This window comes from Cynocephalus volans, chromosome 4, assembly GCF_027409185.1.
Source record: "Cynocephalus volans isolate mCynVol1 chromosome 4, mCynVol1.pri, whole genome shotgun sequence".
Classification (NCBI taxonomy): domain Eukaryota; kingdom Metazoa; phylum Chordata; class Mammalia; order Dermoptera; family Cynocephalidae; genus Cynocephalus; species Cynocephalus volans.
The window spans coordinates 163,035,948-163,050,987 of NC_084463.1; the positions used below are offsets into that span (position 1 = coordinate 163,035,948).

Genomic DNA, 15,040 nt, shown 5'->3' on the forward strand with positions numbered 1-15,040 from the left:
CTCGGAGACGGGAGTCCTCGGAGGAGGGACGGGGGCCAGCAGGGCCAGCAGGACTAATCAAGAAGAAAAGAAAGGCTGGAGCAAACCCGATGGAGAGAGGTAGAAGACAGGAGGTGAGGACTGTCTGCAAGTTCTGATTCGTTCTCTCCATGGTTTATTTCTCCACCCTTGGCTTTTGAGCTATTTCAATCAGTTTAGAAGTTTACTATCTTTGTTTTTTATTAAGGGCCATTTAAAATCCTTTTTGGAGGAGGCAGAGTTCAAATGAGAAGCTGGACACCAGACTTAGCCCAAGGAGATCTCTGTGAGGGGGGAACTGGAAGCTGCAAAGATGGTCTCTTCCCTGGTGTTCAGAGTGGCTGACAAGCAGCAGCCAATGCCCCTTCCCTGTTCCAGGCCAGGCCCGGGGCTGCCACGTTTACAACAGAAGTTATTTGGTCTCTCCTCAGATGAAGTCAAGCTCTAGGATATTCCATAACTTGCTGCAGGTCATGGTTAGCAGCGGCCGAGTTGGCCTGGAACACAGCTTTGCAAGATGCCCCGGACCATGAGTTCGGCCCCTAGCTCTCACTGCCTTGGGCAGGCAGGCAGAGAAAGGCCAGAAGGCCCCGGTCAGCCCTGGCAGGCGGTTAAAAAAAAGTAAAGAAAGAGTTGGGATGCTAGAACCAGGGTTTAATCCTGACTCTGTCCCTCAGTGGGTGACTTCCTGCTCTCTGTGCTGATCTCCTGGGGCTGTGGTGAGGGCCCATGAGTCACACACATTCAGCATTACAGGACAGTGGTTGGCATGTGTAAGCACACGGCCAGTGTTGGCTCTGACTGCTGTTTGGGATGGGGGGCTGGGACCCAGGGGTATCGTCCTGTTGAGTAGGCTCTGGGGTCAAATCCCAGGCCTGCCCCTGGGGTCCAGGGTGACCTGGGGCAAGGTCATCAGTCCCTCTAACACTAGTCACAGGCAACCTGCCTCCTTAGCTGTACAGGCACACTGTGACTGTGCCACACTGCCCGGGCTCTTTGCTGGACTCAGCTCTTTCATGCTCAAATCAGCCTCCAAGTTCACCACCGGATAGCCCAGAAAAAGGAAGATTACAGGAGACTGGCTGAGGACCTCCTGCCGAGCGCCCCGGCAGGTTTGGGTATCAGAATGAAGCCCAAGAAAGTGGCACTGACACAGCAGACCTCCAGGACATCATGTTATATTAAACATTTACAAAACCCACCGTCATACGCATCTCAAAAAAGCTCCACCATGAGCAGCCGTGGGTGGGACACGCTGACACGAATGCGGAGACGGTCTGAACCAGAGCGTTCTGGTCAGGAGCTGAGACCGGGCTGGGGTCCTGCCCACCACTCCCCCCACAGTAGGATCACCCTGCTCCTGTGCACGTGATCATTTACAAAAATAAATATGAAAAAAGCAGCAACTCTTTAGTGATCACGGAATTAATCTGACAGCAATTAAATGTGTTTAAGCATCTGGCATATTTCCTAAATTGCACCAAAAGAATTTGGAAGCACTTGGTTTGGTCTCAGAGGCATGGTGAAAGGACGAGGAAGAGGCCCAGCCTTCCAGCACCCACTGGAGCCGCCAAAGGCCGGCCCCCCCAGCCTCACATTTCTGAGTCTGCATACATTCCATTGATTAAATAGTCCACCTGGGTGTAGTCTTTCTTCTTGTAGCTCTCGTAGGCCTGCAGGGCAAACAAAACCAGGATTGCGATGAGAAGGGCCACCCCGAGTAAGAGCACCACCAGAAGAAAAGTTTTGCTCACTGGGGGTAGGATCAGGGGCTTGGTGGTCACCACCAAGTACTGGCCTTGGGTGCTGGGCAAGCATGAGTCCGTGGCTGGCATTTTAGGGTCCCCTGAGCTCCTGGGTATTGGCCGAGTGGAAACAGTACCAGGTGTGGCTTTGGTCTCCACCAGCTCTGGTGTCTGGGATGTGCCTGGCCCTTTGGCTCCCCAGATGGATGGAATAGGGCTTGGCTGTGTCATGGGGGATGTGGCCTCCACCTCAGGGCTCAAGCTGGTGTGAGGCACTGGCACTCTGTTGGCAGCTGACTCCTCAGCTTGTTCCTTGGTGGTGGTCACCACTGTTGAGGGCACTGAAACCTTGGTGGTGGGCTCTAGAGTCTTGGTGGAGGGGGTGGTGATGGGCTCTGGAGTCCTGGTAGAGGAGGTGATGGTGGGCTCTTGAGTCTCGGTGGAGGGAGGGTTGGTGAGCTCTGGGCTCGTGGTGGAGTGGGGTGTGGGCCTACTTGCTGTGTCAACCACAGACCAGTCCATTGGCATCGGGATGGTGGGGCCTTGTGCTTGGGGACTCCTGGGGGGTGCAAGCCTTGCAGTGGAGTTTCTGGGCGTGTGCTTGGAAGGGCTGTGAGCACTTGTTGGACCACTTGTGTTTGTTGTGGTTGTAACAGTCTGCGCACGTGTGGCCGACGTTGTCAGTGTCACTGTCCTTAGAGATGTGGTGCTACTTGGCACTTGCTCACGGGATGAGCTGAGTGGTGGAAGCCAAGCAGCAGTAGTGGACAGAGTCTGCCCTGTGGCTGTGGGGACAGGTGGCACAGGCACACTGGAGGCTGCACCATCAGCCATACCTTCTGTAGTAGCTACCGTGCCTGCATGTGTCCTGTTTGTTGTCTCTGTTGTGACTTCAGTAGAGTTGAGGTTGGCTACCAAAGTCCCTGTGGTCAATGTGACAGGAGAAGGTGTCACCATGGCTGTATTCTCGGACGTGTTATTATCAGCTGTTGTAAGGGTTTGCACAGATGTATCTTTCTTGACTAATTTATTCCGCACCTTGTGAAGGACAAGGTTAAATCCTTAAAGCCAGAAAAAGGAGAAAAAGAGACACGATCATTTTTGTTCACACGTAGGTGACTGCTCAAAGATTGTCCTACTGTCTGGCCCTGTGGGCTGGCTCTGCTGTGCCCTCTCTTCTCGGCCCAGCAACAGGCGAGGGAGGTGATGTGTGAACACGTTCCCCTCCTCTTCTCTCTGCCCGCGTCCGCAGAAGCCTTTGGCACTTTGATTTTAGAACTCCTTTGCCCTCTCTGAACGCCCAGCCCACAAAAGGCTTATTAAGAGCTTCACTTCATTTTATCCAGTCCCCAAAACATCAGAGTGAAAGACTCACATTACAGGTGTGACTCACCATTAAAAGACCCACTAAACACACATCCAAGTTTACAAAGCAGATAGATTGTTGTACAGATATTCACATCATAAAAGAACTCTTGGCTTTACCAAAGGATTCGCAATAATTCTTGGAGATGAATAGCTCCTGACACAGACTAGTAGCGCAATTAAATATGTGATGTATGGATAAAAGAGCTCCCCAAGAAAGATATTTATAAAAGTCATGAAATCTTGCAGGGCAGCAAGTGAACCTTTCAGGGTTCAGCTGCCTGGTCCTGTTGGGGGCACCCTCCCCACACTGGCCAGGGTCTGCAGACACCTATCTTATGGGCTTGGGATGCTTTGGGGCCACTGTGGGGCCATCCAGCAGTCACATAGCTTTCTCACTTACGTGGATCATTGGCTGCCACTTGGCTTTCAGATAGGGACAACAAGGAAATCCACGTGAGCACAAGGGCTGTCCACATCTTGCAGGTGAGCTGGGCGTCCCTGAGGCTCCCGACTGGCTTCTCAGACTGTTAATGGTTCCCTTCTGCTTGGCCGAGGGATCTGTGGTCAAGAAAGCACACTGGTCAGCAGGCACACAGCCTCACCTGAGGCATGGGGCGCAGCACTGCACCTGCTGTGGAGGGCTCTGGCAGGGTCCAAGTGCAAACTGAACCGAGTGCTTAGACCAGGACCTGATGCCCAGGAAGAGCACAACATGTCTCAGCCATGGCATTAACAGCATCTGCCTGTGCCTTGCGTTTGAAGGGTTTATAGCATTTCTTGACCTGACTTCACTGTGAGCCTCAGTCTCCACGAGTTCCCACTCTTCCATTCCATCCCTGAAAGAATGGGAGAGAGAGGGCCAAGAATTGGCCATGTTCCCAGAGCTATGGCTTTCTCATCACCAGGATTGGCCAAGTCTTCCTCCTTGACTTCTACCATGGTCTGCAGGGCACAAATCAGGTCTAATGCACTTGTGTACACCCTGTGACAGCTGACCATGCCTTTCGCACGAGAGACTACACTTAGCCATCCACCCATCCACATACCCACTCATTCATTCATTGACTATTCCATCCGTCTATCCATCCTTCCAATATTTACCAGGTGCCTACCCATGTGGCAGGCAGTGCACTTAGGACAAAAAAATAAAAAACACACAACCCCTCCTCTGGGGGCCTGCGGTCCAGCAGGAGACACAGAAAAGAGGTCACTGAAAGCTGGTACAAGCACCGAGCAGGATGTGACTCAGCGCTGAGAAGCAGGGAGGAGACAGCATCTGGGCAGACCTCTAAGGGTGAGGGAGCAGAGTACAGAGTGGGCCCGGAGGCACTGAATTCAGCCAGTGGTGGTGGTGGTGGTGAGGACACCGGGGCCACATTCTGAAAGCTGGCTGGGGATCTATCTGGTAGGGGAGGGTGGAGGCAAGAGGTGAAGGAGCAACAGATGACAACAGCAGGGTCAGAGGCCAGGGACAGTGCGGCAAGAGGGGGGTCAGGCCAGAGAGCGAAGGGAGCCACGCAGCAGTGTGGATTTTACAGCAGGGGGACAAGAGCCCCTGCAGGGCCTTCAGCACGGGCAAGAAGGTGCTTTAGCAAGAGCAGTAGACAAGCCACACCAATGACTGACGGCAGGGACACGGCAACCCAGGCAATGTCACAGAAAGTGTTGCTGAATGAGTGAGTGACTTCTTCACTTCAGAGACTGCAGTGGCGCCTACAGCTCCCCCAATTCTACCATAAAGCAAAGCCTTTTCCTTCATTCCAACACTGCACAGAGGTGATGTGGGGGCCTTACTGTGTCTTTAGAGAAATCAAGTTTGTTTGGTTTGGTTTGTTTTTTAAGGAAAACAGTAATAACAATGAAAAGGAAACAATCATGATGAAACCAGCACTTGGCACCCTGTAGCAAAGTGAGACCCCAGAGCTCCGTAGCTACAGGTGGACTGGGGTTGGGGGGTGCCAGGTCAGGTACCCATTCACTACTCAGGGACTAAGGGACCGCTTGCCATGTGCCTTTTAGCTTCTTCAGTGTTCACTATCGTCCCCTTGAAGAAGCTACAGCAATAGGTATAAGGGACCATGCAGGGATATGGGGGACAAGCAGTACACACAGCAGCCAACAGCGTTTGCCTGGGTTCAAATCCTAGTCCTGAGCTCACTAACCAAGTCACCCGGGCAAGTCACATGACTTCTCTGAGCTTCACCAAGCCATGTGAGGGTGACATGGGGTCAGGCAGGCAAGCACCAGCGTGGTGCATGGCTTAGCCATCAGCCCACCCCAAGAAGCACTTCCAGCAGAGCTGGGAGCTACAAAAAACAGTCCCCATGCAACAAAAAGAGATGTCTGGGGTGGTGGCCACATGGCTTTCTGCCTCCTGTAATCAATGGCCAGGGCTCAGCCATGGAGAGCATCTGAGGGGACTGCTGTAAAGTGGCCCCATGGCTGCAAAAACCCCTCCAAGCATAAACTCTTCTGGAAGGCTGGTTCATTCCCTGATGTTTCTAATCCCTTTCCAAGAGTCACTAACTTTTTTCTAGCTTCAAATTGCACTTTTCCTCCAAAATAGTCTATAAGGGCTCCTGATGTCTTATAGGTCTAGAAGAGTTACTTAGCCCTATAAACCACAGATTTGCATTTGTTTTCTAGAGTGTAGAAAGCATTCTTTGTTCTGACAGAAAAAAGTGGGGGTGGTGTGGGGAGAGAAGAAACAGACCAATATGACAGGGAAGAATTGAGCCTGGGAGGTTTCAATCACAAAGAACTCACAATCTGCCGTTGGCCAAAACAACGCAGCTGGGCTCTTGGTAAATGCATGTATTTAAATGATTCTCTCTGGCCTGTCACATTCTGCTGGATGCATTTAAAATGCTCCCACCACTGGGCCCAAGATGCTCCCCATGGCTGAGCCCCAGCTATGAAGTCTGCTGGGTGAGTTCAAGGTGGAATCAAGTGACAGGGCCTTCTTATGGGCAAGTGGGTCTTGGCTCCCTGAAAGCAGCCCAGTCCTCAGGGCCTTTCACTGCCCCCTCACTACAAATCTCTAGGATAGGGGTCAGCAAACTTTTTCAATAAAGGGCCAGATAGCAAATATTTTAGACTTTGTGGGTCACACTGTCTGTGTCTCAGCTGCTCAATTCTGCCACTGTAGTGCAAATGCAGCCATGGAGCATCTGTAAATGATGGGCATGGCTATGTGCCAATAAAACTTTATTTATACAAATAGGGAGAAGGTGGGATTTGGCCCACAGGCCATAGTTTGCCAACCCTGCTTTAGCACTTCAGCCAACTTCAGGGTTGTTGCTCCAGCTAAGGCAGGGAGGAACTGAATCAAGGTACTGAATGGGTTTCCACCTTCCTGTGCAGTTCCTCACCTTGCAACAGACACAGGCCACCTCGTTCCTGGGGTGGGGATAGCCTCTACTCAATGTTCTTCTGCTCCTCTTCCATCCCCCTACATCAGGGGGACATTTGTGTCACGGATGCAGGAGAGGGCCACAGAGGGTCTTGTGGTTCCCATCCCCTCACATCTGTTCTGGCCTGTAGATCACCCTCCTGGTCTACCTCAGAAGGAAGGACCTCTGACAGCGAGGGGCCACAGACTGGGTCCCCCTTGGTTACTGTAAGGCTTTCTTGTCTTTCCTTTTTCCTGGACCCTTTGCTAACCCTATGAAGCCCCCTCAGGGCCTCAGGGCTGGGATACTCACCAGAGGTAGCTGCTCAGGGTGTAGTCCTACTCTGGGCCCTCTTCCTCCTTGAGGAGCTGTGGGCTGAACACAGTATGCTCGCCGGGAGAGGTCTGGCAGCTTGGTGGAGCACTCCCAGGCCATGGCATGCTTTGCGGCATGTGCAGGATGAAGGCAGATGCTCCTTTCTGGTAACAGACTCATCTAGGGTTTGAAAAAGAGTCAACACTCCTTAGGAAAAGCATGGGGGAAAAAATGCAGCAAGGACAGAATCAACGAAATAGCATTCAATAGATCATTATACTGGGAAAATGACAACGTGTATCAAAGCTTCCAATGTCAAAACTTCTGATGTAGCCATTTCTACTGCAGGAATTCCTTCTAAGGAAGCAACTGGACAGATGTCTAAAGATGGAGATGTACTGAGATATTCATCACAGCATTGTTTATAATAGTAAAAAACTGGAACAGTTCTGTAAAGTATGATCCCATTCATATATAAAATACTATGGCAGCTGTTAAAAACATACAGATTTCTATTTATTGACATGGGAAGATGCACAGCATGCTTTATTATGTGAAAAAAGCAAGTTACACACGAGAATGCATACCATGATCCTATTTTTGTTTAAGTAGACATATATTAAAGTTTCTGGACAGATTTGCACTGAATGTTAATAATGATTATCCCTAGGGAATGAATTTACCTGTGATTTTTATTTTCTACTTTATATCTTTGTTTTTTTTACAAGCATGTATCACTTTTGGAAAACACTTCTTTAAGACTCCAGTGAAAGAAAACAACTCTGATTTTCTTCAAGTACTATAAGCTACTAAGCAGCAAGGCACAGAGTAATCCCACTTGTTACAGTTTCACAGGAAGATTTTAATAATTTAGAGGAAGCACATTTTTCTAGGAGCCAATCAAAACTTGGGAGGAATCCAGGAGTACAGCTGTAATGCAGATATTAACCAGCACATAAGATTCTCTCATGAAAAGCATTTAATGTAAACTTGGGAGGAGATTACAGAAACAGCTCATCACTTCCTATAGCAGGCAGGTGTCAGTTGGTGGTGATGCCAGAGGATCATCATGGGCCTGCTCCCCAACGTGATGCTCATGTGGGCACACAAATGCATGCATGCAGCCACACACACACGCGTGTGTGAAGTCACACTTGAGCACACACACAGCTGCATGCATGTCCATCCAAATACACAGCTGTGCACTCACGTAGCACCACGTGTACAGTCACATATGCACGTGGGAAATCACACAAAGCCCAATTCACACATGAAGCATCTCCACACAGCTATCTCAGGACACTCCACAAGTTTTTGGAAATTTCTGCTGCATAATCACTCCTTAGGCACTTCCAGTCAGTGGAGCTTGTGGGCATTCCCAGGGAAACAGGAATTGGCAGCCGTGAAGTCAAGAACAGACCCTCATGTACCATGACTTCGTCTCTCTGGTATGGTCCTGCCTCCACTTTCCAACAGAATATTCTAAATGTCAAGATCATATGTGGGGACATGTGCTCATCTTTATAAGTTGACTCATAATGGACAAACCATTAAGATTTAAAATAATAATGTCCCCTGCAGGGCTTCAGTGAGCCTTAGAGAGTCTGGCCCTCAAGACCTACCCAGTTATTCTCATCATTACCTGGTACAGGAAGACTAGACAGATCAAGGTCTCAGACTGTAACGGATGGGGAAAAAAGAGTCCCTGAGGCAAGAGGGGAATAAGCAAGAAAGAATTAAGTTAGTATCAAGTAGGAGCCCAGGACAGGTAGAAAGATGGAAGGTTAGGGTGCTGATGGGAGTTCTCCTTCCGCAGGGATTAGCTCCCCACAGGATCTGCAAGAAAGGTGCGGCATGGCACCCCCGGAGCCAGGGGGCACTCCATGAGAAAGGCACCCCCCGACTGCACCACTGGGCGTCACCTTCCCTATCTTTTGCTGGTCTGTGACCTTGAGATTACACCCAACACCTCTTGTCTGATTTCTTGTTTTCCCAACCTTAGCTTGATTTTTAACATTTTTTTTTTTTAAGACTTTTTATTTTTATTTTTTTGGCAGGTGGCTGGTGTGGGGATCCAAACCCTTGACCTTGGTGTTATCAACACCATGCTCTAACCAACTGAGCTAATTTGATTTTTGACTTTTTTTTTTTTTTAAATATGGACCACTTTACAAATTTGCATGTCATCCTTGCACATGGGCCATGCTAATCTTCTCTATCTCATTCCAATTTTAGTATATGTACTGCCAAAGAGAGCACCCGATTTTTAACTCTTACAGAAACCTGTTTGTTATATGTAGGATACTGCATCCAAGTTACGTGAAACTGGACTCCAAATTGCTTAATTCTTTTTTTCTGACATAGACAGGCTCCAAAGAGCCAATACAAGTAATTCTCAGGCTTGGTAACGTGGACTACAAGTGTTACCCGCACTTTCTATCATGCTATTTATATTTATCAGCAGCAACGTGGCCCAGTCCCTACCCTGAGCTGGGGAAGCTATACATACCAAGGAGTGGGGACTGCAAAAGCAAATACAGGGCCAACTGCAGACACCTACTCCTGACACGTCACCTGGCTGAACTTTGATAGCAGAAGCTCAAGGAACACAGACTTATGTTTTGTGTACATAGACATTGGCCTGTAGTCTAAAGGATGTGTCTCTGTGGCAGATGGGAACCTGGAACCTTGGACACCATCTTAATTATTCTGCCTGTTTCCAGGTTTCTGGAAGTTTTGGTATTACAGGTAAATTTTAGGGCCTAGTTTTTGGTGGCAATGAGTGTAGATTTTGACATTCCTTTGTCCATGATGCAGGTCCAACGTATAAATGGAAAATTTGTATTTTAAATACTTTCCTCGCTGATTTATTGAAACTTTAGAGATGCTTCTTCCAGGGGAGAAAAAACTAACTGCAAGTTGTTAAAGTCAGATTTCTATGCAAGATGTTTATTTCTTGTGGCAAACCATGTGGATGTTGATTCTCCTAAGCAGCCACATGGGGGACTACTCAGTGACTCACATGGGGATAGAGGTAGGTACACAGATGGGCAGGGCAGAAAATCTGGTGGAAATGCACAGCCCCCTCCCAGGGGGAGAGGGCCTGGGTCACCCAAAGGGCAACTTTCTCAGGGGGGTAACACTTCCTGGGGCGCAGGCTGGGCCGGAGGTGGGAAGACCTTTTAGTCCCCCGCCCGTAGAGGAATGTCCCAACTCCGCTCCCACACTGGAACGACCTGGCCTCTTCTCCAGTCTGGGATCTCCTTCAGCCCTCCTCCCCGTCCTGCCTCCTGGGCCCCCATCCATGCCCCTCCAGAGGCTCGGCCTCCAATGGACTCCTTCCGTCCCGTCCTCTCTCCTCCTGCTCCTCACCTCCATTCCTCACAGCCTTGCACTCCGTGTCCCGACTGATCTTTTCTCTTGTCCCCTCCTCCCGCCTCTCGCCTCTGCATTCAATCCTCCTCCTGCCTCTCACGTTCCCTTTCAACCCTCCTCCTGCCCGCCCCCCAGTCCCAAGCCGGCTCAGGGAGCCCTGACAGAAGCTCCCCGAAGAGAAGCGCGAGCCCCTTACCCGGGCGCGGCAGGCCTGCGGCGGCCCGGCGGCCCTCGGACGGCAGGGAGCTCCCGCAGCCAGGAGCTGGGACGTGGACGGCAACGGAGCCAAGACAGTTCAGGGCAACGGCCCCCCGCTCGGGCGGCGCCCGGGCCGCCCCGGAAGTGACATCACGCGAACAGGGCGCAGCCGCGGCGGTGCCGGGCACGGCCAGAGGTCGGCCGGAAGCAGGGGGCGTGGCCGAGCTCAGGCCCCGCCCACGGACGGCTCCGGCCAAGCCTTACGCGCCGCCGGAGGAAGCTATTTTCGGCTGGTCTGTGGCGGAAGTAGGCGTCTCCCGGGCTCCGCTAGGCCGGCTGTGCGTGTGGGTGTTCGGGAGTCCCGCAGTGGCTGGCGGGGCCGGGTGAGCTCGGATGTGCCTCGAGGGCGGGCAGGGGGCGAGCCTGAGCGAAGGGGGGGCCCGAAACGCCTGGTGCGGACCTTCCACCCCGCGCTCCTGCCACGTCCCTGCGCTTCCCCTCTGCGTCCTAGAAGTAACAGCCGGGGCGGCAGCTGTCGTTCTTTGTGCGCCTGCGACGTGCCAGGCCCGTGTTAGGCACTTTTCTTGCAGGACCGGTGATATAATTCTGCAGTAGCGCGGTGAGGAGCTTCGCGCCCATTTTGCAGACGCGGAAACAGACTCAGAGTGCTCTGTAAGTCAGGTCAGGAGGTCAGATAACAATGGGGCGAAACGAATCGGACTGATCAGCCGAGTCCAGAGCGAAGCCTCGTAACACCGAGGTCACCGTTCGGATCCCCGTACCGCCCAGCCGCCAGAAAACCCCAAAACGATGGGAGGCAAAACGGGGTGTAGAGAGAGATGTATGCGACTGTAATTAGAAGTTGGCCTTGCAAGTTACTAGTGCTGTGGCTGGATCCCAGTATGTGTAAGACCCTCCCAGGTCCTCCCGAGTCCAGACCAAAGCCTGATTGTGAAGGATGATCTCACGGGAATAAACCAGAAAGGCTTTATTTCCAGACAGTTTTATAACTTGCCTTGGGGTCCTGGGCTAGGAAAATAAACCAGACACAGAAAGCTGAGAGTGTGCGAAGACACGATGCTCTGGGAGCACCTGAAGCACGTTTAGAGTCTCCACCCCCATCTCTGTCCAACCTCATAGTTTGTTGTTGTGTGGAACTTAACCTGCAAAGACCTGGGTTTGCTGAGACCTGGGCCAGTTGGGAGGGTATTGGAAGACAAGATTCTTTTGCTTTGTGTTTGCTTTAATTTTCCCAAGTAGCTCGGGATCTAACCTGAGGAGTGCTGTATCTATCCGTGCTCACGTCAGAAATGAAAATATATCAGAACAGCCAGTAGCAGTTCTGTGCTTGTCCTCTTTGAAAACCAGTGTCTGAGACTGTGTTTTGGCAAAATAAGGACAATTTCTCTGCTAGGGCTGAAGTTACACAGCCCCTCTTCTCGAGCAGGGGCCAGTTGGCCCTCCATCTGCTCTTGTAAATAAAGTTAGTTGGTGCACAGTCATGCCTCCTCATTAAGTATCCTCTGTGTCTGCTTTTCCGATAAGAACAGAGTCGAGTAGCTCCAGCGGAGACTATATGGCTCACATAAGCCTAAAATACTCTCTGGCCCTTTACAGAAAATGTTTGCTGATCCCCAGTCTAGAGTGTTACTAGAAAATGGGTTGCACGCAACAACAGAAATATCATTCAGGAAGACGCATTCTCTCCTAAGAGAATCTAGCACATTTTGGTGGATTGGGGTCACCTGGAACCTAGTGTCCATTGAAGGCACAGCTTTGGGAACTGCATAGCTGCTTCTATGGAGCATTATGAAGATTAAAGCAGGGTGGACCAGCTACTACTGATGGGTGGATATATAGAGAAAGAGAAGGATATGCTTAAATCCTCCAGCTTTAGTCTCAGGGCACAGATCATTTCAGGTGCTTTCTATACAGAAGTAACTTAGTAAACTCAGAGCGTCGTCCTTTTAGTTGTTGAATTACAATGTTATTTGAATGTAAGTCCTGGTTAGATACCACATTTGAAAGTTGGGGCTCTGGAGTAACACTGCCTGGCTTCAAATCCTGGCTCCTTCACCTTTTAGCTGAGTGACAGTGGACCAGAGGCTTAGACTCTCTGTGTCTCAGTTTTCTATTTTCTTTTATTTCTTTCTCTTTTTCTTTATTTTCTTTTTTCTTTCTTTCTTTTTTTTTTTTTTGCATCTGGCCAGTATGGGGATCCACACCCTTGGTGTTATAACCCTGCTGTAACCAACCGAGCTGACTGGCCAGCGCTCTGTGCCTCACTTTCATCTTGCAGTCAATTCTTGTTATTTGCGGTGGTTATGGTTAATAAAGTCACGATGAACACTGACTTAGTGAATACTGAACCACTGCTCCTAGAGAAAATATAGGGTTAGGTTCCTGTGAGCCTCTGGTCACAACATTTTTATGAACCAGTCAATGAATGACCTTGTTTTTTGTGTTTCTGTTTAAAGACACCTTACTTGATGTATGTTATTGATTTATTAGCACTGGACTCACAGCCAACAGAGCTATAATTCATGCCTGAATGAAGCTTATCTAACACATATTTCCATAAGGCACAGCACAGCTTCTTGCACTTAGGAACACTAGACAGCACTTTAGCACTATGCATGGGGGCCTTGTTGGACCTTGGCTGGGAACGGGCACATTGGGTGACTCATATTCCCCCACCCCCCCGCTCTGCACATGCATGCACATGCCTCAAATGACCTCAAATGCACCACAAATATTGATTTTAGGTTTATAAATAAATTTTAGATGGTAAGTGAATTTGCAAATATGGAACCCATGAATCATGAAGATCAACTATATTCAAATAGAGAAATAATAGTACCTTTCTCATCAGATGGTTGTGAGAATTAAATGATAAGTAAGTACATGTAAGTGCTTATTTTGTGGCATTGTACATATAGAGCACTCAGTAAATACTAGCCATTATTATTATGTTGGTGGTAGTGGTGGTGGCTGTCCATTGTGGGATCCGAACCCTTGACCTTGGTGTTGTAACACTGCACTCTAACCAACTGAGATAACCAGCCAGCCCTGTTATTATTATTGATCACAAAAGAGCAGGACTCTATTTGGAATAGGGATCTCTGGAGGCTTTGGACAACTCAGAATCTCTGAGTCCCAAACCTTTCTGAACTCCCTCCCACCACCTTTGTCACAACAGCCAGAAGCCTTTCACTTGTCACAGGAAACTCCCTCTCCCTTCTGGAAGACGCTGTTTCCCCTCTCATCGAAAGGAGTCCCTTTCAAGAGGAGGCCAATACCTCCCTTCCTGCTCAGTATTTACAAGGAGAAAGTTCTTTTTAAGAAAAATAAATAATTTTTTTTCTTTGTACATTTTTATGGGGTACAGTTTGTTGTTTCAATACATGCATATATTATGTAATGATCTAATCAAAATAGTTAGCATATCTTTCTTTTTTTTTTTTTTTTTGTCCTTTTCGTGACCGGCACTCAGCCAGTGAGTGCACTGGCCAGTCCTATATATAGGATCCGAACCCGCGGCGGGAGCGTCGCAGCGCTCCCAGCACCGCACTCTACCAAGTGCGCCACGGGCTCGGCCCAGCATATCTTTCAACTAAACATTTATCATTTCTTTTTTTTGGTTATGACATTCAAGATCCTCTTTTCCAGCTATCTTGAAATATACAATACAATATTAATAGCTATTGTCACCCTAGAGCACCAGAACTTATTCACACCCCCCACCCCTCCCTTTCCCTGCCACTGAACCACTATTCTACTCTCTAAGAGAAGGTTCGTTTTTATGCTCTGAACACAAAACCAAGGATATTAAAATCGTGAGAATTATTAAAATAAAGACGAATAATTGATGAGGATAGGAATAGAATTATATATGCATTATTAGATTAATCCTCCTCACCTGTCACTTATAATGTTCAGAAATGTAAATTTGATTTTCAAGTATTTACTATGGACAGCTGGAAAAAAATATTAAGGATTATAAAACCAGCCTGCTATGGATTTACACTGTTTTGTTTTAATTTCAATTTTTGTTTATTTTTGGTGGCTGGCTGGCTCCTGAGCCTTTGACCTTGATATTACAAGGCCATGCTCTAACTGAAAGAAAGTGAGCCAAGACGCTGGTACTGTTCAAGCTTTATTAAAGGAAAAGAATCTGCCGGGCTGTGCCCAAAGTTTGAGGCAGCTCAGGGCTGCCCTCAAAATGGAAGGCAGCACTAGATGTCGGGGGTGGGAGAGCTTATGTGGACTGGTACGATCAAGGGGAGGCATTATGCTAATGTGGATTGGGGTGGAGAACTGCGTCCTTGTGGAAGCAAAAGGGGTTTCTGTTTAAGTCATGAGGCTTCTCATAAAGGGAAGCAGGGAGGGGTTTGGTGCTAGAGTGGAAGACAAGGCCAGCGGCTATTTTGTGCTTATTGTGTGCACAATGGTGCCGGTCATGTCCAAAATCCATCACTAACCAACTGAGCTAACTGGCCAGCCCTAATTTTAATTTTTTAAAAAGCATGTTTTTAATTTCAATAAATTCTTAATTGAGCGGAATTGTTCAAAGTCATTTTATAAAGCTTAAAATTTTTTTTATTAAGGTTTAATATACATGCAGAAAAG

General features: G+C 48.9%; 1 protein-coding gene and 1 non-coding gene across 2 annotated transcripts; both read right to left on the minus strand.

Moving 5' to 3' along the window:
• Positions 1 to 1,523: 1,523 nt before the first annotated feature.
• C4H11orf24 (chromosome 4 C11orf24 homolog) lies at positions 1,524 to 10,543 on the minus strand. Its single transcript, XM_063093869.1, has 4 exons — positions 10,410 to 10,543; positions 6,836 to 7,018; positions 3,532 to 3,689; positions 1,524 to 2,824 (listed from the first exon to the last, which is right to left on the minus strand). Exons 3-4 carry the CDS (start codon positions 3,605 to 3,607, stop codon positions 1,611 to 1,613), a joined length of 1,290 nt encoding a protein of 429 aa, XP_062949939.1. The 5' UTR covers positions 3,608 to 3,689; positions 6,836 to 7,018; positions 10,410 to 10,543; the 3' UTR covers positions 1,524 to 1,610.
• On the minus strand, positions 8,991 to 9,097 carry LOC134377411 (U6 spliceosomal RNA). The gene has a single exon (XR_010023459.1). It is a non-coding gene; the product is annotated as a U6 spliceosomal RNA (small nuclear RNA).
• Positions 10,544 to 15,040: the final 4,497 nt, after the last annotated feature.